At 45.4% G+C, this 27,943-nt stretch overlaps 1 protein-coding gene across 3 annotated transcripts; it reads right to left on the bottom strand.

Annotated features, from left to right (window-relative positions):
• Positions 1–77: 77 nt before the first annotated feature.
• sptlc1 (serine palmitoyltransferase, long chain base subunit 1) lies at positions 78–27,314 on the bottom strand. 3 transcript variants are annotated; one of them, XM_085926751.1, is made up of 15 exons: positions 26,856–27,314; positions 25,202–25,309; positions 25,024–25,118; positions 24,539–24,632; positions 24,339–24,411; positions 16,860–16,992; positions 16,547–16,676; positions 15,429–15,518; positions 10,871–10,978; positions 10,597–10,692; positions 9,594–9,690; positions 8,775–8,829; positions 1,060–1,177; positions 268–341; positions 78–196 (listed from the first exon to the last, which is right to left on the bottom strand). In XM_085926751.1, exons 1-15 carry the CDS (start codon positions 26,937–26,939, stop codon positions 103–105), a joined length of 1,449 nt encoding a protein of 482 aa, XP_085782877.1. In that variant the 5' UTR covers positions 26,940–27,314; the 3' UTR covers positions 78–102. The 3 variants fall into 3 exon arrangements, with proteins under 3 accessions (XP_085782877.1, XP_085782876.1, XP_085782878.1); XM_085926750.1 differs by lacking the exon at positions 26,856–27,314 and adding an exon at positions 26,527–26,736; XM_085926752.1 differs by lacking the exons at positions 78–196; positions 268–341; positions 1,060–1,177; positions 26,856–27,314 and adding exons at positions 5,297–7,224; positions 26,527–26,739.
• Positions 27,315–27,943: the final 629 nt, after the last annotated feature.

Here is a 27,943-nt window from a genome sequence, read left to right as displayed (position 1 = left end):
CAATATAAGTGTACTCATAATGTGGGTGTGTCTTTGTCAACCATACTACTCAGAAATAGTACAAAGGAACAGATAAGAAGTTCATTGACATTGTATTCACATTCATTTAAGTAACGTTAAAGCAGCATCCTGGATACACAACTTGGCTTTCAGGATGTCCTCCTCCGTCTGATCGATGGTCACCACCAGTCTGATGCTGAGGACACATGGAATAACAGTTATTTAAACCCTGCCACCCCACTGATGGAAAGAGATTGTGGATTTTACCTGGGTGGAGGGGGATAGCGTTCCTCTTTTTCGAGGTATCGGGCGAGAGTCAGTGCCACTTGCCTCTCCATACACTAACAACCAAAATATGGAAATGAGGAAGAGTTACAGAATGTCTGTCTCTTAATTTGTCATCTATGCTGTAGAAAGCACATCTTCAACATCAACATTCGCAGTCCCATTCAAATATTCCGTACAAATATCCTTCAAATTAAATAAAATTGGACATTGAACTGTTATGCATGCAGGACAAAACCCAAACTGGAGTCCACAGCAACAAAGATGAACTCAGTGTATTGCATTTATCATTTTGCTATTGCAAAATTTTAACTCGCCTTGCACATGTCTTAATTTGTCAGAGGTCTCGGATTGAAGGGATGAAAAGATGAAGTTGTTGTTCAGTATCATGGAAGGGAAGTGTATATGTTTTATCCGTCTATAAGCTAAAGCACTTATCCTCACGAGAGTCGCAGGCGTGCTGGAGCCTATCCCAGCAGTCTATGGTTGGTAGGTGAGGTACACGCTAAACTGGTTGTCAACCAATTGCAGGGCACAATAGACAAACAACCATTCACACTCACAATCACACCTACGGACAGGTCTAAATTTTGAATGTGGGAGGAAAATGAAGTTGCCAGAGAAAACCCACACAGACACGGGGAGAACATGCAGATACTACAGAGGAAGTGCCAGAGTTGAACCACACATCTCTAAACTGTGAGGTGGACTTGCTAACCAGTGTACCATCATCCCACCTGTATATGAGGTAATGTGAAACAAAAGAGAACTCACATAATCAACAATCGAACGCAGCATCTGCATGTCAGACTCTCGAGAGCCTGAACTTCTCTCCAGCTGCAGGTGAAGAGCAGGAGCAAACTGCATTCCCACCAACTTCAGCCCAGGAATTCTACAACAGGGATGAGAATGGCAAATGTGAAAAACACTGAAAAGTAGCCAGGGGTCGGATGGGCCGATCGGGGGTCTGATGATGATGATGTGCGCGCGCACGCACGCACGCGCACACGCGCGCACGCACGCACGCACGCACGCACGCACGCACGCACGCACGCACGCACGCACGCACGCACGCACGCACGCACGCACGCACGCACGCACACACGCACACACACACACACACACACACACACACACACACACACACACACACACACACACACACACACACACACACAGCCTCGGTTTTCCACCACAATCCGTTCCAGAAGGCTGTTCGAGGTGAATCGTTCGAATTCCGAATCAAATGTCAAAGTCTGCTTTATTGTGAATTTCTTCACGTCAAGACACACAAAGAGATAGAAATTTCGTTTCCCACTATCCCATGATGACGAGACACACACATATATACAATAATTTTCGGACGATAAGTCGCCCGGTCATACTCTACAGAGCTTTCTTTCACCTCCGTGGATGGAAGTCGGGGGCCGGCGCTCGGCCGGGTGGCTGTCCGGGGACGGTGGATGGGGCTCGGACTTGGCTTTTACGCACGCCCGCTCCTATTCTATGGAGCTCTCTTCCACCTCCGTGGATGGAAGTTCAGTAGTTGTTGGCTCGGTGAACTCACAATATACAGCTACTATATAGTTATATACTAGATCTCTGCTGCGCACGCGCGGCGTTGTTGACATAAAGAACGAGGAATTTGATCGATGGACTTAATGATTTGGAGTGACACAGATGGTTTGATAATGGTTGCAACTTACAAAGGGTCCGACGTCAGCATATGCGGCATTGTTTACATAAAGCAAGATCGATGGATTTAATGAATTGGAATGACACAGATGGTTTGATAAACGTGTTATTTATGTAATACTTGAATAACTCTGAATGTTACGTCAGGCCCGTTCTCAGCTCCTCGTTTGTGTATATGTCACGTTAGCATATTGTATCATTTAGTCTGTTGTTGCTGGTTCATGTCTGTTCTTGGTGTTGGATTTTGACAAATAAACTTGCCCCAAAAGTGCGACTTATACTCCGGTGCGACTTATATATGTTTTTTTTCACTTTATTGTGCATTTTATGGCTGGTGTGACTTATACTCCGGAGCGACTTAAAGTCCGAAAATTACGGTGTGTATGTGTGTGTGTGTGTGTATAAATAAATAAATAAATAAATATATATATATATATATATATATATATATATATATATATATATATATATATATATATATGTATGTATACCCCTCCGTGAGTCGTCACCTTATCGTGGTGGAGGGGTTTGCGTGCCCCTATGATCCTAGGAGCCATGTTGTCTGGGCTTCATGCCCCTGGTAGGGTCACCCATGGCAGAAGGGTCCTAGGTGAGGGGCCAGACAAAGCACGGCTCAGAAGACCCCTTATGATGAATAAAACATATGTCGTTTTCCCTCGCCCGGACACGGGTCACCGGGGCCCCTCTCTGGAGCCAGGCCTGGAGGTGGGGCTCGAAGGCGAGCGCCTGGTGGCCGGGCCTTCGCTCATGGGGTCCGGTCGGGCATAGCCCAAAAAGAAAACGTGGGTCCCCCTTCCAATGGGCTCACCACCTATAGGAGGGGCCAAAGGGGTCGGGTGCATAGTGAGCTGGGCGGCGGCCAAAGGCGGGGACCTTGGCGGTCCAATCCCCGGCTGCAGAGGCTGGCTCTAGGGACATGGAATGTCACCTCTCTGGCTGGAAAGGAGCCCAAGCTGGTGTGTGAGGCAGAAAGGTTCCGACTAGACAAAGTCGGACGTGCCTCCACACATAGTTGCGGCCGCATGTTTTGGACACTCGGGTGAAGAGAGGGGCGGAGCTGTCAACTGATCACCACCTGATGGTGGGTTGGCTCCGATGGTGGGGGAAGATGCCGGTCCGACCTGGCAGACCCAAACGCTCTGTGAGGGTCTGCTGGGAACATCTGGCAGAATCCCCTGTCAGGAAGAGCTTCAACTCCCACCTCCGGCAGAGCTTTTCCCACGTCCCGGGGGAGGCGGGGGACATTGAGTCCGAGTGGACCATGTTCCGCGCCTCCACTGTTGAGGCAGCCGACCGGAGCTGTGGCCGTAAGGTTGTTGGTGCCTGTCGTGGCGGCAATCCCCGAACCCGCTGGTGGACACCGGCGGTAAGGGATGCCGTCAAGCTGAAGAAGGAGTCCTATAGGGCCGTTTTGGCCTGCGGGACTCCGGAGGCAGCTGACAGGTACCGGATGGCCAAGCGGAACGCAGCGTCGGCGGTTGCTGAGGCAAAAACCTGGGCGTGGGAGGAGTTTGGCGAGGCCATGGAGAATAACTTCCGGACGGCTTCGAGGAAATTCTGGTCCACCATCCGGCGTCTCAGGAGGGGGAAGCAGTGCACGGTCAACACTGTTTACTGTGGAGATGGTGTGCTGCTGACCTCGACTCGGGATGTCGTGAGTCGGTGGGGGGAATACTTCGAAGACCTCCTCAATTCCACCGACACGCCTTCCATTGTGGAAGCAGGGCCTGATGACTCTGAGGCAGACTGACCAATCTTGGAGGTCGAAGTCACTGAGGTAGTGAAAAAACTCCTCGGTGGCAAGGCCCCGGGGGTGGATGAGATCCGCCCGGAGTTCTTAAAGGCTCTGGATGTTGTGGGGCTGTCATGGCTGACACGCCTCTACAGCATTGTGTGGACATCGGGGACGGTGCCTCTGGATTGGCAGACTGGGGTGGTGGTTCCCCGCTTTAAGAAGGGGGACCGGAGGGTGTGTTCCAATTACAGGGGAATCACACTCCTCAGCCTCCCTGGTAAGGTCTATTCAGGGGTGCTGGAGAGGAGGATCCGTCGGGAGGTCGAGCCTCTGATTCAGGAGGAGCAGTGTGGCTTTCGTCCTGGCCGTGGAACAGTGGACCAGCTCTACACCCTCGGCAGGATCCTCGAGGGTGCATGGGAGTTCGCCCAACCAGTCCACATGTGTTTTGTGGACTTGGAGAAGGCGTTCGACCGTGTCCCTCGGGAGGTCGTCTGGAGGGTGCTTCGGGAGTACGGGGTGCCGAGCCAACTGATGAGGGCGGTTCGGTCCCTGTATCACCGATGCCAGAGTTTGGTCCGCATTTCTGGCAGTAAGTCGGATTCGTTCCCAGTGAGGGTCTGACTCCGCCAAGGCTGCCTTTTGTCACCGATTCTGTTCATAATTTTTATGGACAGAATTTCTAGGCGCAGCCGAGGCGTTGAGGGGATCCGGTTTGGGGACCTCAGCATCGCGTCACTGCTTTTTGCAGATGACGTGGTGCTGTTGGCTTCTTCAGTCCGTGATCTCCAGCTCTCACTGGAGCGGTTCGCAGCCGAATGTGAAGCGGTCGGGATGAGGGTCAGCACCTCCAAATCCGAGTCCATGGTCCTCGGTCGGAAAAGGGTGGAATGCCCTCTCCGGATCGGGGATGAGATCCTGCCCCAAGTGGAGGAGTTCAAGTATCTTGGGGTCTTGTTCACGAGTGACGGCATGATGGAGCGCGAGATAGACAGGCGGATCGGTGCAGCGTCGGCAGTAATGCGGACTCTGTACTGGTCCGTCGTGGTGAAAAGAGAGCTGAGCCAAATGGCAAAGCTCTCGATTTACCGGTCGATCTACGCTCCTACCCTCACCTATGGTCACGAGCTATGGGTCGTGACCGAAAGAACGAGATCCAGGATACAAGCGGCCGAAATGAGTTTTCTCCGCAGGGTGTCCGGGCTCTCCCTTAGAGATAGGGTGAGAAGCTCGGTCATTCGGGAGAGACTCGGAGTAGAGCCACTGCTCCTCCACGTTGAGAGGAGCCAGATGAGGTGGCTCGGGCATCTCATCAGGATGCCTCCTGGACGCCTCCCTGGGGAGGTGTTCCGGGCATGTCCCACCGGTAGGAGACCCCGGGGACGACCCAGGACGTGTTGGAGAGACTTACGTCTCTCGGCTGGCCTGGGAACGCCTTGGGATCCCCTGGGATGAGCTGGATGAAGTGGCTGGGGAGAGGGAAGTCTGGGAGTCCCTCCTAAAGCTGTTGCCCCCGCGACCTGACCCCGGATAAGCGGAAGATGGATGGAAATGTGTGTATATATATATATATATATATATATATATATATATATATATATATATATATATATTTATATACACACACACACACACACACACACACACACACACACACACACACACACACACACACACACACACACACACACACACACACACACACACACTGTATTTTTTTCGGACTAAAAGTCGCTCCCTAATATAGGTCGCATTAGCCATAAAATCCACAATAACGTGAAAAAAACATATATAAGTCGCTCCAGACTATAGGTCGCATTTTGGGGGAAATTTATTCGACAAAATCCTACACCAAGAACAGACATGAATGGGCAACAACAGGCTAAACGATAGGTATGCTAACGTGACGTAAACACAAACGAAGAGCTCAGAATGGGCCTGACGTAACATTCAAAGTTATTCTAATAACTACTACATAAATAACACATTTATAAAACCATTTGTGTCACTCCAATTCCTTAAATCCATTGATCGACCTTGATGTAAACAATGCCGCGCAAGCGCCGCATGTATAGGTCGCAATTTGGGGGATATTTATTCGACAAAATCCTACACCAAGAACAGACATGAACGGGCAAGAACAGGCTAAACGATAGGTATGCTCACGTGACGTAAACACAAACGAAGAGCTCAGAATGGGCGTAATATTCAAAGTTATTCTCATAATTATTACATAAATAACACGTTTATAAAACCATCTGTGTCACTCCAATTCATTAAATTCATTGATCGTCCTTTATGTAAACAATGCCGCGCATGCGCGGCACGCCGCCGGACTCGCAAGTTGCATTTCTATTTCTTCCACAGACCCGGCTGAGCGCCGGCCCCCGACTTCCATCCAATGAGGTGAAAGAGAGCTCCGTAGAGTAGGACCGGGCGTGCGTAAAAGCCGTAATAGTTTTTCAAACCTTCTGTGTCAATCCAAATTATTAAATCCTTCAAACTCTTCTTTCTCCGTGTCACTTACAAACAAAGCCGCTAATGATGCCGGTAGTACGTGGGGCCCTTCGTCATCTTCGTCATCGAATCTTTGTCCTTTATGTAAACAACCGCCGCGCCGCTGACGTCACTTGAAATTCTAATTTATATAATATAATATTTCACGGACAAACAAAATATTCAAGTAAACAACACAAAAAGTAAAAAACAATAATGCACATACAATGAATAAATAAGAGCGATGAATAAATAAATAAAGAACTAAATAAATAAATAAATAAATAAGAGCGATGAATAAATAAATAAATAAATAAATAAATAAATAAGAGCAAAAATGGAGCCAGTGTGCATACAGCAGACAGTCAGAATATATCGCAAATGTACAGGGGGAGTAGTGCAAGGCAGCCAACGTGGCCCAAAAGGCGCAGGACGTTATGCAGCCAAGGGTGGAGGGGGGAGCAGAGAGTTCAGGATCCTAACAGCCTGGAGTATGAAGCTGTTTGTGAGTCTGGTGGTGCGGGACCGCAGGCTTCTGTACCTCTTCCCCGAGGGCAGTAGGTCAAACAAAGTGTGAGCGGGGTGACTCACATCACACACAATCGTGGTTGCCTTGCGGGTGAGATGGGAGGTGTAAATGTCCTTCAGGGAGGGGAGTGAAGCACCAATAATCCTACCAGCTGTGTTCACTATACGCTGCAGGGCCTTCATGTTGTATTCAGTGCAGCTACCACCCCACAACAACAACTGGTGAGGACGCTCTCAATGGTGCCACGGTAGAATGTGGTCATGATGGCTGGTGGAGAACTTGCTCGCCTGAGTTTCCGCAAGACGTACAGGCAGCGCTGAGCTTTCTTCACCAGTGATGCAGTGTTGGTGGTCCAGGAGATGTCTTCACTGATGTGCACCCCCAGGAATCTGGTGCTGCTCACTCTCTCCACCACAGCACCGTCAATGGTCAGTGGCAGGTGTTGGGTGTGACAGAGCGGTTGCTAAAATTTAGAAAATATTTTTAAAGTCCTAATGGACTTTCCAAAATTTAAGTGGACCTCAGTGCGCAGTGAGCTTAATTTGGTCCGATCGCGAAACCGCAGCGTGCCGGGCGCTCACAGTCGCATTGCTTCAGGAGCGTCTTTGTGTTTTAGAATGCTTTAATGCTCCCACTTGCTTCCTTTGGAGGCATGATTAGAGTTGATGCAATCCTCAGAGTAACGGGAATGTAATAACGAACGGGGTCAGTTGTGCGGGTTCTCTCGGCTCATCTAGCGAGGTTCGACAACCGAATTTCGTCCGACGTCCGAAGCAAAAAAACTCGAATTTTTTGTTCGAATACCGAAATGTTCAAGAACCGGGACGTTAGAAAACCGAGGCTCCATTGTATTAGAACATGTCGGAGATTTTTATTTATTTATTGCCATTTGCATTTATGACCAGTGGCTATTTTGGTGTAGCTCACGTTATAATTTCAAGGTATACGCGCAGAATCTACTAAAACAACTCTCTGCTTCGCTTCCTCCAATCTATGACGTGTGCTTACAGCACAGTGACTACTTTACCCTTTAAAGAGGCCAACTGACAGCTTTCAAGTTTGAAGACACCCGTGAAGCTAATTCCAAGACACGACTATGTTAAATATAGGGTTAGGATCCCCATGGTCAAATTATCTTTTCTAGGGGTACCATAATTTTTTCAGGCATATTTCAGGAAATATTACTGTTGAACAACAAAGCAATGTCTGATTTTCATTGGTTAATCCATCCATCCATTTTCTAACTTGCTTTGTCCTAACAAGGGTCTTACGGGTGGTTGGGCGTGCCAGAGACAGATGTTCAAAAATTCTTTGCAACAAGAAAAACGATTAAAAATATTGGTGAATGTCTGGGAAATATCTTTGTGACCGTTTGCAAACCCTGACAAAAAAAAAAAAAAAAAAAAAAAAATAATAATAATTACAGTATTTTCTGGACTATAAGGCGCACCTAAAAACCTAAAATGTTCTCAAAAGCCGACAGTGTGCCTTATAGTCCGGTGTGCCTTATATATGGATCAATTGATGAATTTGTTGATCTATACTGGTTGTACACAGTGCTTTGCCAAAATGTTTCAGTACGTTTTAGCACGACTAGTAAATGGTTTGAGAGATGGTTTGAGAAATGCGATTCTTTACAGAGGGCTCATTGGCAATTTGCTAGTGGATGCATACGGCAACCCTAGGCAACCTCAGTTTGTTGCAGTATAGCTTCTATTTTATGCGCCTTATAATCCGGTCCGCCTTATATACGGACAAAGTTTTAAAATGGGCCATTCATTGAAGGGGCGCTTTACAATCTGGTGCGCCTTATAGTCCGGAAAATATGGTACATTTAGGCATGCACAAATCTTCGTTGACCTTTGCTGCTCAGTGAGACAGAGCAGTTATAAGCAATTTTGCAAGAACATCCATCAGGCAAACACCTATTGTTGCAGAGTAGTTTCATAGAACAGAGTGAACTGGTGTAATGAATTACAATTAATATATGTAGAATAATGGTAGAATACTTACCCTTGTAGTTCTTTGTAAACATATGTGCATTTCTCCCTCAGAACAGTGAATAGTTCTAAAAACAGAGCACAACCGCTTTGTAATAAAATAGGAATTATAAGATTAGAAATGTCTGTGGGCATGCATGTCTCAAGTAGCATTCAGATTTTTTAAGACGAGCCACCCCAACCATCTTGGCCATTAGTTTGACTGTTGTTCTGATGACGTGACTGTTTGAAATGTGACGAAGAATATGTATGGATACAATCCTTTATCCACAAAGACCTGCACACACTGAGCTATTTGAGAGATTCAATCAAAGATAAACGGTCAGATTTTTTAATGTATGTTTTTATGACCTAGTGTGACTTGCCAACCTCTCTAAAGGTATTGGAACAGTCAGACCAAAGTCAAACATTCTATTACCAAATGACAACACTCACAAGGATCAGACATTATCTCAAACCAACAACTCCAGATGTCGTCCAATAGGCCAAGCCCTTTAAAGGTGCACAACACTCAAACATACTACTGTGTGTGTGCGTACGTGTGTGTGTGTGCGTGTGTGTGCGTGTGTGAGAGAGACTTGGCACTTGTGCATTTTATAGTCATTTCTTTGCTGATGTTTTTCTTATATTTAAACATTTATATAAAGTGCTACTATCTCTAGAGCCACGTACAACTGCCGCAGTTTCTGCCTGATTTAAGATCATAAATGTTCCAGGGTCCCCTGCTGCTATTTGAATGCAAAATAACAATGGGCCGGCTATGTGAACTCCTTGTTTTAGAATCTGATGTGATTTTGCCTGATGACAACAGAAAGAAATTAAGAACATGTACCTGGATTCTCTTGCATCATGCTGAGGGCCTCAATAGCTGCAGCCGCTAGCAAGGGAGGCAGAGACGCAGAGAAACAGTAGCCTTGTCCTGACAGGCGCTGCAAAACAATGACACATGAATTCTTATGACTGAATCACAAAATGTCAGTGGAGACTTTGCCAAAACTGAACAAAAATGAGTAAACAGGTTGAAAACAGGAAAATAAATAAATAAATGAATGAATGAACGAACAAACTAATGAATAAATAAATGATGAATAAAGAATATGCTGTGGTAGATTATTCTCTGCACCTTGCAAAATTCACCTAAACCCTCTGGTTCCTTCCAAGAACGCCCACCAGAGAGGCAGTCCAAGGAGGCCAGGAAACATTCTTGACCGAGGACAATGGTGGATTCTGTTGCAGTGTGGGAGTTGTAGGATAATTTATCTGCCGCTCAACTGCATTCTCAGTTCAATGGGCTGTTAGCCTACACATGGTAAACCGTGGATAGTCACAGCGCAATGAGACAGGACCTCCCCGGCTCCTCCTTTTTTTCTGCCAACCCTACCCTGAGTTCTGTCTCTCGCATGAGGTTGACCAGGTTTTTGCACCCAAATTGCTTATACGCTTTTTTCTAGAGTCATCTTGAGTGAAGCGGCGAGACGCCTTGATTGTTCAACTAGTGCCTTAGAAGATGTTTGGTTCCATATTTGTAGTTTTCCTGTCGACGTTTGGTGCCATTACTGTTGTACTCTTCTCTGTATCAGGACCATCCTGTATCAGCTGTAATGTTTTGGTGAAAAAACTCAAAATGCACCTAAGGCTCATTTTCAGTAAATTTTTGGTGATTAGTTATTTTTTAATCTCAGTTTAAGAGGAATATTTACCTATATTTAGATCCTTTCATTTTCCTTTCTGTCTGTGGCATGGATAATGAAAAGTAACTCTTGATGCAAAATATGCTGAATATCTCTAGGAACGTTGCGAAACAATTTTTCATTTAACTTTGGTACTATGCTTACCTGGTGGTCTATAACAAAAGAGCGTCCGCAGCAAAAGCCTCCAATGGAGGCCAAAGAATTCTCCATGTTAGCACTGATCAAATCGATGTCTTCTATCTGCACAAACATGAAAGAGACACAAATGTTATCAGTCCTCACAGGAAATATTAAATACAGCCTAAAAGAAAATTGAGTATAGTCTGGACTGTCATGCAAATTGGAACAGAGCCTTTCCGCTGACCTGTGACCACTGGTTGCATTTGCAGTCAACTTTGATCAAATTGAAAGTACCTACATTGACTCCAAAGTGCTCTGTAACCCCTCGGCCATGCTCTCCCAGCACACCAAAAGACATGCTCTCCTCCAGGAAAATCCGCACCTTATACTTGTACTTTAGTTTCACCTGGATGACAATAAATGTTATTCATACATGACATCAATATTATATTAAAAATAGTTATTAATTAATTCTCTTAAAACAAATACAAAACAAACAAACTTGGCTAAAACACTGGAGAGAGAAAGTATTTTCAACACAATTGAATGTGTTTCACTTCAAGGTTTCTCTTTATTAACGACAACAAAGGCCAATACACACAAAAAAAGATATTGTGTGATTTGAGAATTTGTGCAAGCAGACGCTATTGAAATATCAAAACCAAGGTATGATAGGGTTTCTTCCCATTTTCACAAGACCAATAGTCAAACGGGGCAGATTAAAAGAATAGAAAAAGATTTGTAATGAGCTGTCTTTCCATGAAGTGCTCTATCATAATATAATGTTGGGCATTATTTTAAACTTTTCTATTCGGACTCCAAAGCTCTGGAATGCCCTACCAATGGATATTAGAACTGCTACCTCAGTAGAAACATTTGACATGTTTAAAGACATATTTCTATAATATGGCCTTTAATTAACCTGTAGTAGCCGATTCGGCTGGAGTTTGTTTTTGCTCCCTCTCCCCGACCCCATTCCCCCCACCCCTCCCCGGCTGGGGAGGCGGTTAGGTGACACCCAAGCTGACGGCGGCAATCTAGATTCTCGTGGGCCAATTCAGCATGAGGGAACTGCAGCGGATTACCGTCCTAGAGGACACTGCCAGGACAATCGAAGGCACCTCCGACAGCTCTTCGCTTTGGCCTGGACATCCACTTTTTGATTTCCATATTATGTATTTTATGTGCCCTCTTTGCATCCATTGCAGCCTGGTGATCCTGAATGGGGGATCCTTCCATCTGTGGTCCCTTCTCAAGGTTTCTCATTTTTCCCCTGGTAGGGTTTTTTGAGTTTTTCCTTGCCCTTTTGGGAGCCCAAGATCAGGGGATGCTTTGAGAATAATTGTCAATTGATTGTCTATGTGAAGCCCTTTGAGACTGCTTGTGATTTAGGGCTATACAAATAAACTTGACTTGACTAAACTGTAATCCCCAGTTATTTGACAAAATAATATCCATCCAACCATCCATTTTTTGAACAGCTCATCCTTACATCACAAGGGTCGCGAGTGTACTGGATCTCAAAGTCAAAAGTCAAAGTCTCAGCTGTCTTTTACAGGGAAAAATCGTGTACTGGTCGGCATCCAATTGCAGACATTTAGACAAACAAGCTTTCACACAATCACAGCTACAGACAATTTGGAGAGGCCAATCAGCTTACCATGCATGGATTGTGGGAGGGAACAGGAGCAGCCGGAGGAAACCCACGCAAGCACGGGGAGAACATGCAAATTCCACACAGGAAGGCCGGAGCTGGAATCCAAACCTGCACCTCCCAACTGTGAGGTGGAAATGCTAACCAGTGTCATCCAATTTAGGTTTATTTCTTATAAATGACATGGAAGGATACTTGTTCCTCTGTTCACAGTACATTGTTTGCAGACACAACATTAGCTTGTTAAGATTTCTGCCAAGAATCATCTCGGAGTGAATTTAGGTGACGGTGCCGCAACCACACCCAAATGAGGAGTTTCCGAGACAACCCACTAAATCCAGCATCAGCTACAAAACAGTGGACATCCATCCATCTATCCAGCTTTGTCCCCACGGGTGTCGCGGGCGTGCTGGAGGCTATCCCAGCCGTCATCGGGCAGTAGGCGGGGGACACCCTGAACCGGTTGCCAGCCAATCGCAGGGCACACAGAGACGAACAACCATCCGCACTCGCACTCATACCTAGGGACAATTTAGAGTCTTCAATCGGCCTACCAAGCATGTTTTTGGGATGTGGGAGGAAACCGGAGTTCCCGGAGAAAACCCACGCGGACACGGGGAGAACATGCAAACTCCACACAGGGAGGGCCGGAGGTGGACTCGAACACGCAGCCTCCTAACTGTGAGGCGGACGTGCTACCCAGCGCGCCACCGAGCCGCCCAAACAGTGGACATTGTTTTGTAAATCTTTGTACAATTTGTACAAATACTCTGGCAGGCCTTTTGAAGTTTTGCTTGCAAAGAAATCAATCTTTCAATCTAGCTAAAGTTCTGAAGATACAGTGTTTACATTCAGTCTCCAACACCCAAAACACAACAGCCTTTAAAACTGCTATCATTAAACCGCTACTTAAGCGACCAAATTTTGACCCGGACTGTCTCAGTAACTATAGGCCAGTTTCAAATCTCCCATTCATAGCAAAAATGCTTGAAAAGGTAGTAGCGCAGCAGCTTATTGATTACATGGTCGCTAATAATCGATATGAATCTTTTCAGTCTGGTTTTAGAGCTAATCATTCCACTGACACAGCACTTGCTAAAGTGACTAATGATCTACTCATAGCTATGGATTCAAACACTTCATCGGTATTGTTACTACTCGATCTTAGTGCTGCCTTCGACACTGTTGACTTCGATATTTTATTAGAGCGTCTTAAAGGTTGTGTTGGTATTTCGGGGTCAGCACTAGGCTGGTTTCATTCGTATCTAACAGACAGGATGCACCGAGTGGTCCATGGCAATGCGTCCTCTGAGCTCTATAAAGTTACGTGTGGTGTCCACAGGGATCGGTACAAGGACCAATTCTATTTAATATTTATATGACTGCTTGGGGACATAATACGTAAATATAATATTAGTTTTCAATGTTACGCGGATGACACCCAATTATATATGCCGTTATCAATGACAGATCCGCGGGACTGTTGTAATCTTGAGGCATGCCTTGCGGAGATCAAGCAATGGATGTCTCTCAATACCTTCGTCTGAACCCAGATAAAACTGAGATGTTGATAATTGGTCCGGCTCGTTATCAACATTTATTTAAGGAAACCACTATAACTATAGATAACCGTACTATCACTCAGAGTGATACTGTAACTAATCTCGGGGTAATATATGACCAAATGATCTCCTTTGAAAAGCACATTAAGAATATAACCAGAATAGCATTTTTTCACCTTCGTAATATTGCTAAGATTCGCCCAATCCTCTCGACCGGTGATGCGGAAATTATTATACATGCATTTATCACGTTGCGCCTGGACTACTGTAATGCATTATTCTCTGGTCTTCCCAAGTCCAGCATCAAAAGTCTACAGTTAGTACAAAATGCTGCTGCAAGGCTGCTCTCACGGACAAGAACATTTGATCACATTACCCCAATATTAGCCAATTTACACAGGCTCCCGGTCCATTTAAGATGTGACTTCAAGGTTCTTCTATTAACCTATAAATCATTGCATGGCTTAGCGCCTTCATATCTCGTCGACTTAGTTGTTCCTTATGTTCCGTCTCGTAACCTTCGCTCGCAAAACGCTAGTCTTTTAGTGACACAGAGGGCCAAGAAAATATCTGCAGGGGCTAGAGCATTTTCTATTCGGGCTCCAGAGCTCTGGAATGCCCTACCAATGGATATTAGAACTGCTACCTCAGTAGAAACATTTAAGACACGTTTAAAGACATATTTCTATGATATGGCCTTTAATTAACCTGTAGTAGCCGATTCGGCTGGAGTTTGTTTTTGCTCCCTCTCCCCGACCCCATTCCCCCCACCCCTCCCCGGCTGGGGAGGCGGTTAGGTGACACCCAAGCTGACGGCGGCTATCTAGATTCTCGTGGGCCAATTCAGCATGAGGGAACTGCAGCGGATTACCGTCCTAGAGGACACTGCCAGGACAATCGAAGGCACCTCCGACAGCTCTTCGCTTTGGCCTGGACATCCACTTTTTGATTTCCATATTATGTATTTTATGTGCCCTCTTTGCATCCATTGCAGCCTGGTGATCCTGAAAGGGGAATCCTTCCATCTGTGGTCCCTTCTCAAGGTTTCTCATTTTTCCCATGGTAGGGGTTTTGGAGTTTTTCCTTGCCCTTTTGGGAGCCCAAGATCAGGGGATGCTTTGAGAATAATTGTCAATTGATTGTCTATGTGAAGCCCTTTGAGACTGCTTGTGATTTAGGGGTATACAAATAAACTTGACTTGAATTAAGAAATGACTTTCTACTTTAAAATGATGTGCCCAAACATCTATATTTAAGTAATGTAACTTACAATGTGTTTTTAGAAATAAAGAGCCATAATGTGCAGTCAGCTTTGCAGTAGCTTATTGTGCACACACTTTTGTTGGAAGCAAAGCTGCCCATCTGGGTAATGGAAGGCAAAACACGCAGATGAAAATGGGACATTCTCACCTGAATGTGAGGTATTGTGCTTTTACTGCAGAGCGAAAATGCTACGATAAGTCTTGTGACATGCAAGGGCCACAGTCAACAATGTATGGGTCAGAAGACAGTACAATAAAATAAGAACTTATGCCATATTGTGTATGGTATTGATACATAAGGTTTGTCAGTCCCTACACACACTCTGAATTTGGGCCTTTTTAATGAATAATTGACAAGTGATTCTAATCTTGAATTACCAGTTCAGGAAGTGGACATATATCAGCAGTGTTGATGTACAGCCCCTCCACTACAATGAATTTGCGAGTCACCCGAGCCTTACGAGGGTTCTGCAACAAAAGCAGGCAGTAAAGTTCATAAGATGTACATTGTGGCAAATGATGTACATTCTGTTCAACAAAATGGATGTTTCTGAAGCTCTTCCAAGTGTACTTTTCTTCTGCCCGCATAACCTCCAGCAACAGCAGTAGAAACATCCTACTTGTGTTGTAGAAATTGTGACCCCCCCACACACACACACACACACTACCGTATTTTCCGCACCATAAGGCGCTTCGGGTTAAAAGGCGCATTCAATTGCGGGGGCTCTTCTGTACTTAATTCACACAAAGGGCGCACTGCATTATAGCAAGCATGCATGTCATGACTTGCAGTTAAAACGTAAAAAAAATAAAAAACGTCATGGAAGCATGACAATGAGTTTGGTTGTATGAGTTGAGTTGTACTTTATTCTACTATTTAACCGTGTACAGTACTGTACTCACATTATTGTTAATCGATTTTGATACGCAAATTAATCAAAGTTCTCATCTTCTGTATCCAAAATAAACAATTGGGCAAGTTCCCCATTAAACATGCCAAGTTCCCTCTCGTCATTGTCTCGTTGTCACTTCAGCGATGATCCCAGCTTTCTAGCTAGCTTGAATTGTGCCTTGTAAGGACGTCTTTTTGTCAATGCCATTTTAGAGGGTCTAAATGCAGTTGGCTTTAGACAAACTCATCAAGAGAGGCGGAGGTATGTACTCTACGCATTACGTACAGTTCTCTGATTTTGTTTACCTCCCCGGTCTATGTATTTTACGTACAACGTAATGTCCTCTGATTGGTTCATCGGGTCTGCGTATTACGTCTACGTATTGGACTCACGCTAAACACGGCAGCAACACAACATATACAGATTTTGGAATTCGGTCCACATAAAAGGTACACTTTATTAAAAAGGTGCACCTTCAGTTTTTGAAAAAAATAAAGGCTTTTCAATGCGCCTCCTGGTACAGAATATACGGTACTCTTTCCTTCAGCTTAAAGTAACTGAGAACGACCTATCCAAATATTACTGTAGCCAATATTTACCAACCTGCTGGTCCTCCAACTCTTGCTCCTTTAAAAGCCTCTCCAAGTCATCCATGTCATTGTGCTTGAAGTATTTAAGAAAGCTGCGGGAAGCTTGTAGACCTTTTTGGATGGAAAAGCAGGCTGCCTCATCCCTGAATGCAAGCCCAAGAGACAAAATATGAAAATGATATTAAAGCAACAATTATCTACGTTTTACTTCAGTAAGTCAAATTAAAGCTCTGCCCAAAATAATATGTCAAAGGTTTTGAACAAAATCACAATATAAATAGCATTTGAATATATTTTTAGGCATAGTCTGCAGCGATGGCACTTACACAAATATGATGTCTCCCCTCTTGGCGTAGGCAGGAATGGCACTAGCAATGGTAGCAAAGCCATATGAGTAGATGATAGCTTCCTCTGTTTTCATGAATTTGGCAAGCCGGCTCTCCAGCTCCAGGTGAACATCTGAAAACAAAAGTAAGGTGGGAAAAAAAGCCTTAAATTAAAATTACACAAGAGAATAGAAACTTTGAGTTTGTGTTCCTGTTGAATTTTGTTTTGACACCTGTTCGGAAAACCGATATTAATAATTATAATATACAGCGGAGCCTCGGTTTTCGAAACACAATCTGTTCCGGAAGGCTGTTCGAGAAGTGAATGGTTTGAATTCCGAATCATGTTTACCCATTACATATAATGGAAAAAAAAAAATTGCACTTGTTCGATCACACAACTGCAGCGCAGCGCCGAACGCGCAACCGTAGCGCGTCACCGACCGCTCAGAAGCATCGCGCTGGTCGCATTATTGTGACAGAGCCATCGCTGAAATTTAGAAAATATTTTTAAAGTCCTGATGTCCTTTCCAAAATTTAAGTGGACCTCAGTGCGCAGGAAGTTTAATTTTGTCCGATCGCGCAACTGCAGCGCACCGCCGAACAAGCAACCCTAGCGCGTCACCGACCGCTCAACTGCACTGTGCTGGTTGCGTTATTGTGACAGAGCCGTCACTGAAATTTAGAAAATATTTTTATAGTCCTGATGTACTTTCCATAATTTAAGTAGACCTCAGTGCGCAGGGAGCTTGATTTTGTCCGATTGCGCAACTGCAGCGCACAGCTGAACGCACAACCGTAGCGCTCTACCGACTGCGCAACTGCACCGCGCTGGTCACATTATTGTGACAGAGCCGTCGCTGAAATTTAGAAAATATTTTTAAAGTCCTGATGTACTTTTCAAAATTTAAGTGGACCTCAGTGCGCAGGGAGCTTAATTTTGTACGATCGCACAACTGCAGCGCACCGCCGAACGCGCACCCATCGCACGCAGCCGACCGCGCAACTGCACTGCGCTGGTCGCATTAATGTGATAGAGCGGTCCTAAAATTTAGAAAATATTTTTAAAGTCCTATTGGACTTTCCAAAATTTAAGTGGACCTCATTGCGCAGGGAGCTTGATTTGGTCCGATCGCGCAATCGCAGCGCGCCGGCCGGGCGCTCAATGTCACATTGCTTGAGGAGCGTCTTTGTGTTTTAGGATGGCTTTACTGCTCCCACTTGCTTCATTCGCAGGCATGATTAGAGTTGATGCAATCCTCAGAGTAACGAGAATGTAATAACAAACGGAGTCAGTTGGCATGCGGGTCCTCTCGGCTCATCTCGCGAGGTTATACGAGAACCGGGACGTTCGAAAACCGAGGCTCCACTCTATATTATATTATTATATATCATAATTAATTCTTATTAAAACAGAATAGAAACGGAGTTTGTGTTCCTGTTGAATTTTTTTGTGACACCTATTCGGAAAACAGATAAGAATTATAATATATCCATCCATCCATCTTCTTCCGCTTATCCGGGGTCGGGTCGCGAGGGCAGCAGCTTTAGGAGGGACTCCCAGACTTCCCTCTCCCCAGCCACTTCATCCAGCTCATCCCGGGGATCCCAAGGCGTTCCCCGGCCAGACGAGAGACATAGTCTCTTCAGCGTGTCCTGGGTTGTCCCCGGGGTCTCCTACCGGTGGGACGTGGCCGGAACACCTCCCCAGGGAGGCGTCCAGGAGGCATCCTGATGAGATGCCCGAACCACCTCATCTGGCTCCTCTCAACGTGGAGGAGCAGCGGCTCTACTCCGAGTCTCTTCCGGTTGATCGAGCTTCTGACCTTATCTCTAAGTGAGAGCAGCAGCTTTAGGAGGGACTTCCAGACTTCCCTCTCCCCAGCAACTTCATCCGGACACCCTGCGGAAGAAACTCATTTCGGCCGCTTGTATCCTGGATCTCGTTCTTTCGGTCACGACCCATAGCTCGTGACCATAGGTGAGGGTAGGAGCGTAGATCGACCGGTAAATCGAGAGCTTTGCCATTTGGCTCAGCTCTCTCTTCACCACGACGGACCGGTCCAGAGTCCGCATTACTGCAGACGCTGCACCGATCCGCTTGTCGATCTCGCGCTCCATTCTGCCCTCACTCGTGAACAAGACCCCAAGATACTTGAACTCCTCCACTTGGGGCAGGATCTCGTCCCCGATCCGGAGAGGGCATTCCACCCTTTTCCGACCGAGGACCATGGACTCGGATTTGGAGGTGCTGACCCTCATCCCGACCGCTTCACACTCGGCTGCAAATCGCTCCAGTGAGAGCTGGAGATCACGGACTGAAGAAGCCAACAGCACCACGTCATCTGCAAAAAGCAGTGACGCGATGCTGAGGTCCCCAAACCGGACCCCCCCAACGCCTCGGCTGCGCCTAGAAATTCTGTCCATAAAAATTATGAACAGAATCGGTGACAAAGGGCAGCCTTGGTGGAGTCCAACCCTCACTGGGAACGAATCCGACTTACTGCCGGAAATGCGGACCAAACTCTGGCATCTGTGATACAGGGACCGAACTGCCCTTATCAGTTGGCTGGGCACCCCGTACTCCCGAAGCACCCTCCAGAGAACCTCCCGAGGGACACGGTCGAACGCCTTCTCCAAGTCCACAAAACACATGTGGACTGGTTGGGCGAACTCCCATGCACCCTCGAGGATCCTGCCGAGGGTGTAGAGCTGGTCCACTGTTCCACGGCCAGGACGAAAGCCACACTGCTCCTCCTGAATCAGAGGCTCGACCTCTCGACGGATCCTCCTCTCCAGCACCCCTGAATAGACCTTACCAGGGAGGCTGAGGAGTGTGATTCCTCTGTAGTTGGAACACACCCTCCGGTCCCCATTCTTAAAGAGGGGAACCACCACCCTAGTCTGGCAATCCAGAGGCACCGTCCCCGATGTCCACGCAATGCTGTAGAGGCGTGTCAGCCATGACAGCCCCACAACATCCAGAGCCTTTAAGAACTCTGGGCGGATCTCATCTACCCCCGGGGCCTTGCCACCGAGTAGTTTTTTAACTACCTCAGTGACTTCGACCTCCGAGATTGGAGAGTCCGCCTCAGAGTCCTCAGGCCCTGCTTCCACAATGGAAGGCGTGTCGGTGGAATTGAGGAGGTCTTCGAAGTATTCCCCCCACCGACTCACGACATCCCGAGTCGAGGTCAGCAGCACACCATCTCCACTGTAAACAGTGTTGACTGTGCACTGCTTCCCCCTCCTGAGACGCCAGATGGTGGACCAGAATTTCCGCGAAGCCGTCCGGAAGTCATTCTCCATGGCCTCGCCAAACTCCTCCCACGCCTCAGCAACCGCCGAAGCCGCGTTCCGCTTGGCCATCCGGTATCTGTCAGCTGCCTCCGGAGTCCCGCAGGCCAAAACGGCCCTATAGGACTCCTTCTTCAGCTTGATGGCATCCCTTACCGCCGGTGTCCACCAGCGGGTTCGGGGATTGCCGCCACGACAGGCACCAACAACCTGACGGCCACAGCTCCGGTCGGCTGCCTCAACAATGGAGGCGCGGAACATGGTCCACTCGGACTCAATATCCCCCGCCTCCCCCGGGACGTGGGAGAAGCTCTGCCGGAGGTGGGAGTTGAAGCTCTTCCTGACAGGGGATTCTGCCAGACGTTCCCAGCAGACCCTCACAGAGCGTTTGGGTCTGCCAGGTCGGACCGGCATCTTTCCCACCATCGGAGCCAACCCACCACCAGGTGGTGATCAGTTGACAGCTCCGCCCCTCTCTTCACAGAGTGTCCAAAACATGCGGCCGCAAATCCGATGACACGACTACAAGGTTGATCAACGAACTGCGGCCTAGGGTGTCCTGGTTCCAAGTGCACACATGGACACCATTATGCTTGAACATGGTGTTCATTATAGAAAATCCGTGTCGAGCACAGAAGTCCAATAATAGAACACCGCTCGGGTTCAGATCGGGGGGGCCGTTGGTCCCAATCACGCCCTTCCAGGTCTCACTGTCATTGCCCACGTGAGCATTGAAGTCACCCAGTAGAATGATGGAGTCCCCAGAAGGAGCGCTCTCCAGCACTTCCTCCAGGGACTCTAAGAAGGGTGCGTACTCTGAGCTGCCGTTCGGTGCATAGACACAAACAACAGTCTGGACCCGTCAACCCACCCGAAGGCGGAGGGAGGCTACCCTCTCGCTCACCGGTGTGAACCCCAATGTGCAGGCGCCCAGCCGGGGGGGCAATAAGTATGCCAACACCTGCTCGACGCCTCCCACCGTGGGCAACTCCAGAGTGGAAGAGAGTCCAGCCCCTCTCGAGAGGGCTTGTACCAGAGCCCAAACTATGTGTGGACTATGTCTAGTCGGAACCTTTCTGCCTCACACACCAGCTCGGGCTCCTTTCCAGCCTGAGAGGTGACATTCCATGTCCCTAGAGCCAGCCTCTGCAGCCGGGGATCCGGGGATCTGCAGTGAGCTGGGCGGCGGCCAAGGTCCCCGCCTTTGGCCGCCGCCCAGCTCACTATGCACCCGACCCCTTTGGCCCCTCCTATAGGTGGTGAGCCCATTGGAAGGGGGACCCACGTTTTCTTTTCGGGCTATGCCCGACCGGACCCCATGAGCGAAGGCCCGGCCACCAGGCGCTCGCCTTCGAGCCCCACCTCCAGGCCTGGCTCCAGAGAGGTGCCCCGTTGACCCGCGTCCGGGCGAGGGAAAACGACATCCATATATTTTATTCATCATAAGGGGTCTTCTGAGCCGTGCTTTGTCTGGCCCCTCACCTAGGACCCTTCTGCCATGGGTGACCCTACCAGGGGCATGAAGCCCCAGACAACATGGCTCCTAGGATCATAGGGGCACGCAAACCCCTCCACCACGATAAGGTGACGACTCACTGATACCATATATTAATTACCATATATTCCAGACAATGAGTTGCTCCAGAGTACAAATCGCACCAGCCATAAAGTGCATTATCAAGAGGAAAAAAAGTCGCATTTTGGGGGGAACTTTATTTGACAAAATCCATCAAGAACAGACATGAATAGGCAGCAACAGGCTAAAAAATACGGTATCCTAACGTGACAAACACAAACGAGGAACTGAGAACGTGCGTGATGTAACATATTAACAGTTATTCAAATAACTATAACATAAATAACACGTTTATCAAACTATCCGTGTCACTCCAAATCATTAATTCCATCGAAATCTTTGTCTTTTGTGTCACTTAAAAAAAAAAAAAAAAACGCCGCTGACGTTGGACTGATGGTCAGTTGCGGTTTCAATTATTCCAAAATCTATATAACTATATATATGAACTACATGTCAAATAACGATAACATATATAACAATTTTATCGAACCATCCATGTCACTCCAAATCATTAAATCCATCAAAATCTTCGTCGTCCGTGTCACTTATACACAACACCCGCTGCTGACTCCGGAATTACCGTATTTTTCGGACTAAAAGTCGCCCCGGAGTATACGTCGCATTAGCCATAAAATGCACAATAAAGTGAAAAAAAACATATATAAGTCGCACTGGGGTATCAGTCGCATTTTGGGGGAAATTTATTCGACAAAATCCAACACCAAGAACAGACATGAATGAGCAACAACAGGCTAAAGGATACGGTATGCTAACTTGACATAAACACAAACGAAGAGCTTAGAACGGGCCTGACGTAACATTGACAGTTATCCAAATAACCATAACATAAATAACACCTTTATTAAATCATCTGTGTCGCTCCAAATCATTAAATTCATTGATCGTCCTTTATGTCAACAATGCCGCACTTCTGACGTCGACTGCAGTTCGAATTATTCCACAGGCCCATATAACGATATATAAATTATATATCAAATAACTATTACATAAGCAACAATATTATCAAACCATCTGTGTCACTCCAAATCATTAAATCCATCGATCGTCCTTTATGTCAACAATGCTGGGTGTGCCCCGCGCCGCTGACGGCGGTTGCAGTTCAAATTATTCCACAGGCCCATATAATTATAAACAACAATTTTATCAGACAATCTCTGTCACTCCAAGTCATTAAATCCCATGATCGAATCCATTGTCCTTTATGTAAACACCGCCGCGTATGCGCCGCGCCACTGATGTCAGTTGCAGTTCCTAATTACAGTAATCCCCTGCTACATCGCGGTTCCACTACATCGCAGATTTTTTAATTTTGAAAATTTGTGAATAATTTCACATATTAGTTGCTCCAGAGTAAAAGTTGCCCCCCCCCACCCAAACTATGAAAAAAACAGCGACTTATAGTCCGAAAAATACGGTACATACGGCGCTGAGGTCAGACTCATTGTCAGTTGTGGTTCCAATTATTCCACAGGCCTAGTGTGCCCTCATGCGGTTTAAAGTGAAAATAACATGTGAAGTGATCAATTATACTCTTAAGTAATTTGTTAATGATCAAGTCATGTGTTATTAATTTCACATCTAAGTCGCTCCTGATTATAATTCGCACCACCGGCCAAACTATGAAAAAAGACTGCGACTTATAGTTGGTAATTAAACAAAAATACGGTAACAGGCGCTAAATGTCCATTGGTGAGCCATAAGCAGATATTAGAAGTTACTGGTGTGTTCTGAGTCCCAACAACACTTGATCCAGCGTCTCAAAAAGCCTTGCAGTCAGCCAACTCTAACAATTGCTCATAAAGGCATTTGTAGTGGGCTTAGCAGTTGATAAAGCCTTCTCTTCAAACTGTTTTAATCACAGATGAATATAATCACTCACTCTGTCACTTTGGCTCGCTTGTTCATAGAGAAAATGCAGTGGCTTGAAAAAGTATTCATACCCCCTTGTGCCGCATTGTAACATTGGAAATATGCTACCAGACAAAAAAAATCATCATGCCTCAGACTATCCATCCATCCATCCATCCATCCATCCATCCATCCATCCATCCATCCATCCATCCATCCATCCATCCATCCATCCATCCATCCATCCATCCATCCATCCATCCATCCATCCATCCATCCATCCATCCATTTTCTGAACAGCTTAGTCCCCACAGGGGTCGCGGGCGTGCTGGAGCCTATCCCAGCCGTCATCGGGCAGTAGGCGGGGGACACCCTGAACTGGTTGCCAACCAATCGCAGGGCTGCCTCAAACTAGTAAGACTATATTTCCCATAATTCGTAGACCCAGGAGGATGTCTTGCTGCATTCGTGTAAGGTGTTTGCATCGATTTATGTAAATAGTACATAAAAGCTAAATCTGAGTGATTTCCATCATCTACATTCAGACCAATGTTCTTGTTCTGTTATGATAAAACAATAACCCCTTAAAGTTCAAATTGATTTGTTTGGAAAGATTTACGAGAACAATACCACACAAATGGGGATCTTAAACCTTCCTGGACTTCAGAAAATAATTAGTAATAAAAAAAAATATGATGATAAAAAGGTACAAAGCAGTTTAAAAGGAAATCGCCTACCAAACGTTCCATAGAAGCCCCTGGGACCACATGTTCCAACCCCATATTTCTTCAGCGATGACAGTGCCTTTTGCTGCAATGATGAAATGTAATGAGACATTAATAAACAAACATTCTTTTACTCAAAAGAAAAATATGCTCAAATCTAGTGTAACAGTAGTAAGAAGTTGTACAATGATGAAAGTAGTTGAAACACTGACCTTTACTCGTTCATTGTCAAGGAGACCCAGAAAGTTAAATGATGCAAAGTTGATGCACTCTTTTCCATTGATTATGATTTTGTGGCTCGGGGGTCTGTCATTCAAGATATGAAATAAGATATGACTTGCATACATCTGAAGATAGCATATATAAGAGATAATTGCTATGTGGTAAAAAAAAAATAATTTTAGACATGACAAAACATATTGCAATTACAGTTTAGTGTACAGCATCAAACGTTTGTCCTCCTATTCAACACAAAGTTCATGATCTTTGTTAATGTTGGGTAAAAATGACTCTTTTATGAAGCTCATATTATGGGAAGCTATGAATACACAGCTGCCATATTTCGCCCAACCAGAAAAGGGATCAACTTTATCTGCGACTGATGTGATGTCAAAGCATTGAGCGAAAAGAGCACGATTCAATTTATATTGGGGGGGACTTGCTTATAGGATCAAGTTTGAGCTTGGCAAATAATTACCCTGTGACAACATCGTAGGTTATGTATGACGAATCTGTGGAAAAAGTGGGAGCAAGAGGTTCAGGCTGCCACTCCTCAATAAGATCTTCTTTTTCCTGTTAAGGGCATCAAAAAAGGAAGCCCAACGTTCAAGTGTGGTCACGTATGCGCACGCACAATACACACACACATTTGTTACCTTTTCAGTCAGTTTATTTGTCTCATGGAGCCTGTATGTTTTAGAGAAGAGAAGCCTGATTATCCATAAAATGAGGATGCCTTCCAAAATGAGGTGATAAGATGGGGCCTGTGGAAGACAACAAAAGATTATTTTGCAGAAGCTGTACCATCTCCATTTTCTGATTTCCGAGTGGATAGGCCATACACGAGCTACTTTGACTGGAATGGGGCAGTGTTGCCAGTTAGCTATGATAAAACTTTCCTCCCACTGGTTGAGGTGCCACTGAGCTAGGCACAATTGCATCAATAGATCACTGGATGTAAAGGCAGATTTTAATATTCCTAATTAACAGTGTGTTTGCAGATATGTTTCACAAAACAAAATATGGGATCTTTAGCTCATTCACGCGTCCAGTCACATTGGGTTTTCCTCATAAGATGAAGTGATTAAAAGTTTTTATTTCTCCGCACTCTTAAAATAGAAGCAATGCAGTTTTCTGTTTCAAACCATTTTCTATATTCACTCAAATTTTGCTAGTGGGAAATTGCCACCCTCTTTCAAGATACTGAAACCTTACGATCCTGTGCAGGGCTCAATAAATCTTTTTTTAAATTAACTGTTTGGAAACTTGAAAAACTGCACTCAAGTGTTTTCTGTTTTTTATTCCATACAAATATTTTAACCACATATCAATATGTATCTGGCTAGTGTTACATAAACCATTCACCTTTGTACTTGGATTCAAAATAAAAAATTATTTGGCTACGAACAATAGAATCCGGGGAAAGACATACAGCACTTACAATTTTGGTGTGTGCGTGTGTGTGTGTGTTTGGGGGGGGGGGGGGGGGGGCGCAGTCATTCCCTCAAATAAATTCAAGCGGCAATGCTACATTTCACGATAGACAAGAATGCATGTGTGTATCTTTTGTTTTTGTTTTGTTTTTCAAAATACTGCAACAAATGGCAGTTGTCCATACAAACTGGACAGACAGCAGACCGCAATTTCAACATCACGTTAAATTACGTCTTGACCGACACGTAACGTCACACACTCGATGAACTACATTGATACCGTTTCCAGACACGTCGATACAAAGCATTGGACAGGCTGCTTCGATCTACTTTTGGAGTTGACAGGATTGGACATGACAAAGCACGGATGCCAAGACACAATACGATTGGTTGAGAGTACGTCAATGCCAATACATCAGGTATTTCTTGACTCCAGAAGTTACCATATGGCGCAACATTTTAAAACATATCAATATCATTATGTTGAAAAGTACACGAATTTAGTACTTTCCGTTACACAAACCGCATTCTTATGAGAAAGAACGTACCTCGTACAATGCTTGCACCATTTCCACCAACACCCATTGCTGTCCAGACGCCATGTTTACTTCCCTTCCCTCCTGCAACGTCATTTCCGCGCGCGCGCGCGCGTGTGTGTGTACTATTGAAATTAAGACTATTTTAGAGACTACATTATGAAGCAATTAATGACTTTTGTTCATTTTATGTATTTGATTTGGGGGGGGGGGGGGGGCTTTTAGTCCTGTCCACATACTGGAATGCTTATTTAAGCAACCCATCATCGTTTTCTGGAAAACAAAATTCCCCATGTTTCCCATTATTACAACAAATAAAGCGATTAAGTTTTGGTGTTCACCCATTCTCCTCGCAACTGCGACTGACTGGATCTGGAAGTTAACTGGCTTGAGTTTGTGTTCTTCTTTCTATTGGTGGTAGGCATCTAATTTCCAAAGTCCTTTGCTGGCACCTACTGTAGTGTAGTATGTGTCTGGAGGATAAATGATTCGCTTCTTTTTACTAGTGATGGGAATTCCAGTTCTTTTAGGTGAACTAAATCTTTAGAATCAGTTCACTCAAAAGATTCGTTCAAACGAGTCGTTCAACGAATAGTCTCCCCTGATCAAATTTCTCTCTCTTTTTTTTTTTTTTACATCCCGTGGAAACAACCCATACACTTCAAACAATACTACACCCCCCCACACACACACACACACACACCACCACCACCAATTATCTATAATGATAATTGGCTCGGGGAATTAACACATTTCTTTCTATAATACGACACCTACACACTGAACCGTTGGCAACAGTCTCTCACCTGATCGCGAACGGGAAGTTGCGTCACTGACTCGTTCGTGAACGGAAAATTACGTCACTGACTCGTAAAGTCCCTCCTCCATCTATCACTCGCTGCTGATTGGGTCGTTTGCGAAGATTCACGAATGCGTGACAGAGCATTGCCGCTATGCCATTTCCAGCCGACACACTTTCTGCCGACATTGATGTTTTAATTTTGTATTTGTTGGCTTGTAGTTGATGGTGTTAATATACCAAATGTGTTTGAATATAGGGGTTGAAAAAAACCCCGTTATGCCGAAATTTGTTAATTTTGGGGACACCAACTCATAACAACGTAAAACACGTATACATATTGCCATATAAAGCAGTTAACCAAATGCCTGATTTTTGTTTTGTTTGGCAAATATAAAAACAAGGAATAAAACACCAGACAATCTATAACATAAATGTAATATTAATAAAAGTACATCTCAAACCAGCAATCTAATCTGAAACTGCAGTCAATATATTGGATAACAGTATTTAGGCATATATATGCATACACTTATATAAAACCTACTATAAGTAAATCGTAAATCTACATTCTTGCTTACATAATTCACGCAAGGAGACGCAACACGTTCACTGACTGATCCGTTGATG

Source organism: Syngnathus leptorhynchus, chromosome 12 (assembly GCF_054491065.1).
Source record: "Syngnathus leptorhynchus isolate UIUO chromosome 12, UIUO_Slep, whole genome shotgun sequence".
Lineage (NCBI taxonomy): Eukaryota > Metazoa > Chordata > Actinopteri > Syngnathiformes > Syngnathidae > Syngnathus > Syngnathus leptorhynchus.
Note: the sequence above shows the minus strand (reverse complement) of the source record. Positions and strands in the feature narration are given on the sequence as shown.

Coding starts and splice junctions, on each gene's coding strand:
- sptlc1 (XM_085926751.1), bottom strand. CDS start 26,939: ATGCCTACCACCAATAGAAAGAAGAACACAAACTCAAGCCAGTTAACT. Junction 25,119..25,201: donor CAAATAAACTGACTGAAAAG/GTAACAAATGTG, acceptor TGCCCTTAACAG/GAAAAAGAAGATCTTATTGA. Junction 10,979..15,428: donor TATGTCCACTTCCTGAACTG/GTAATTCAAGAT, acceptor ATTGTCATCCAG/GTGAAACTAAAGTACAAGTA.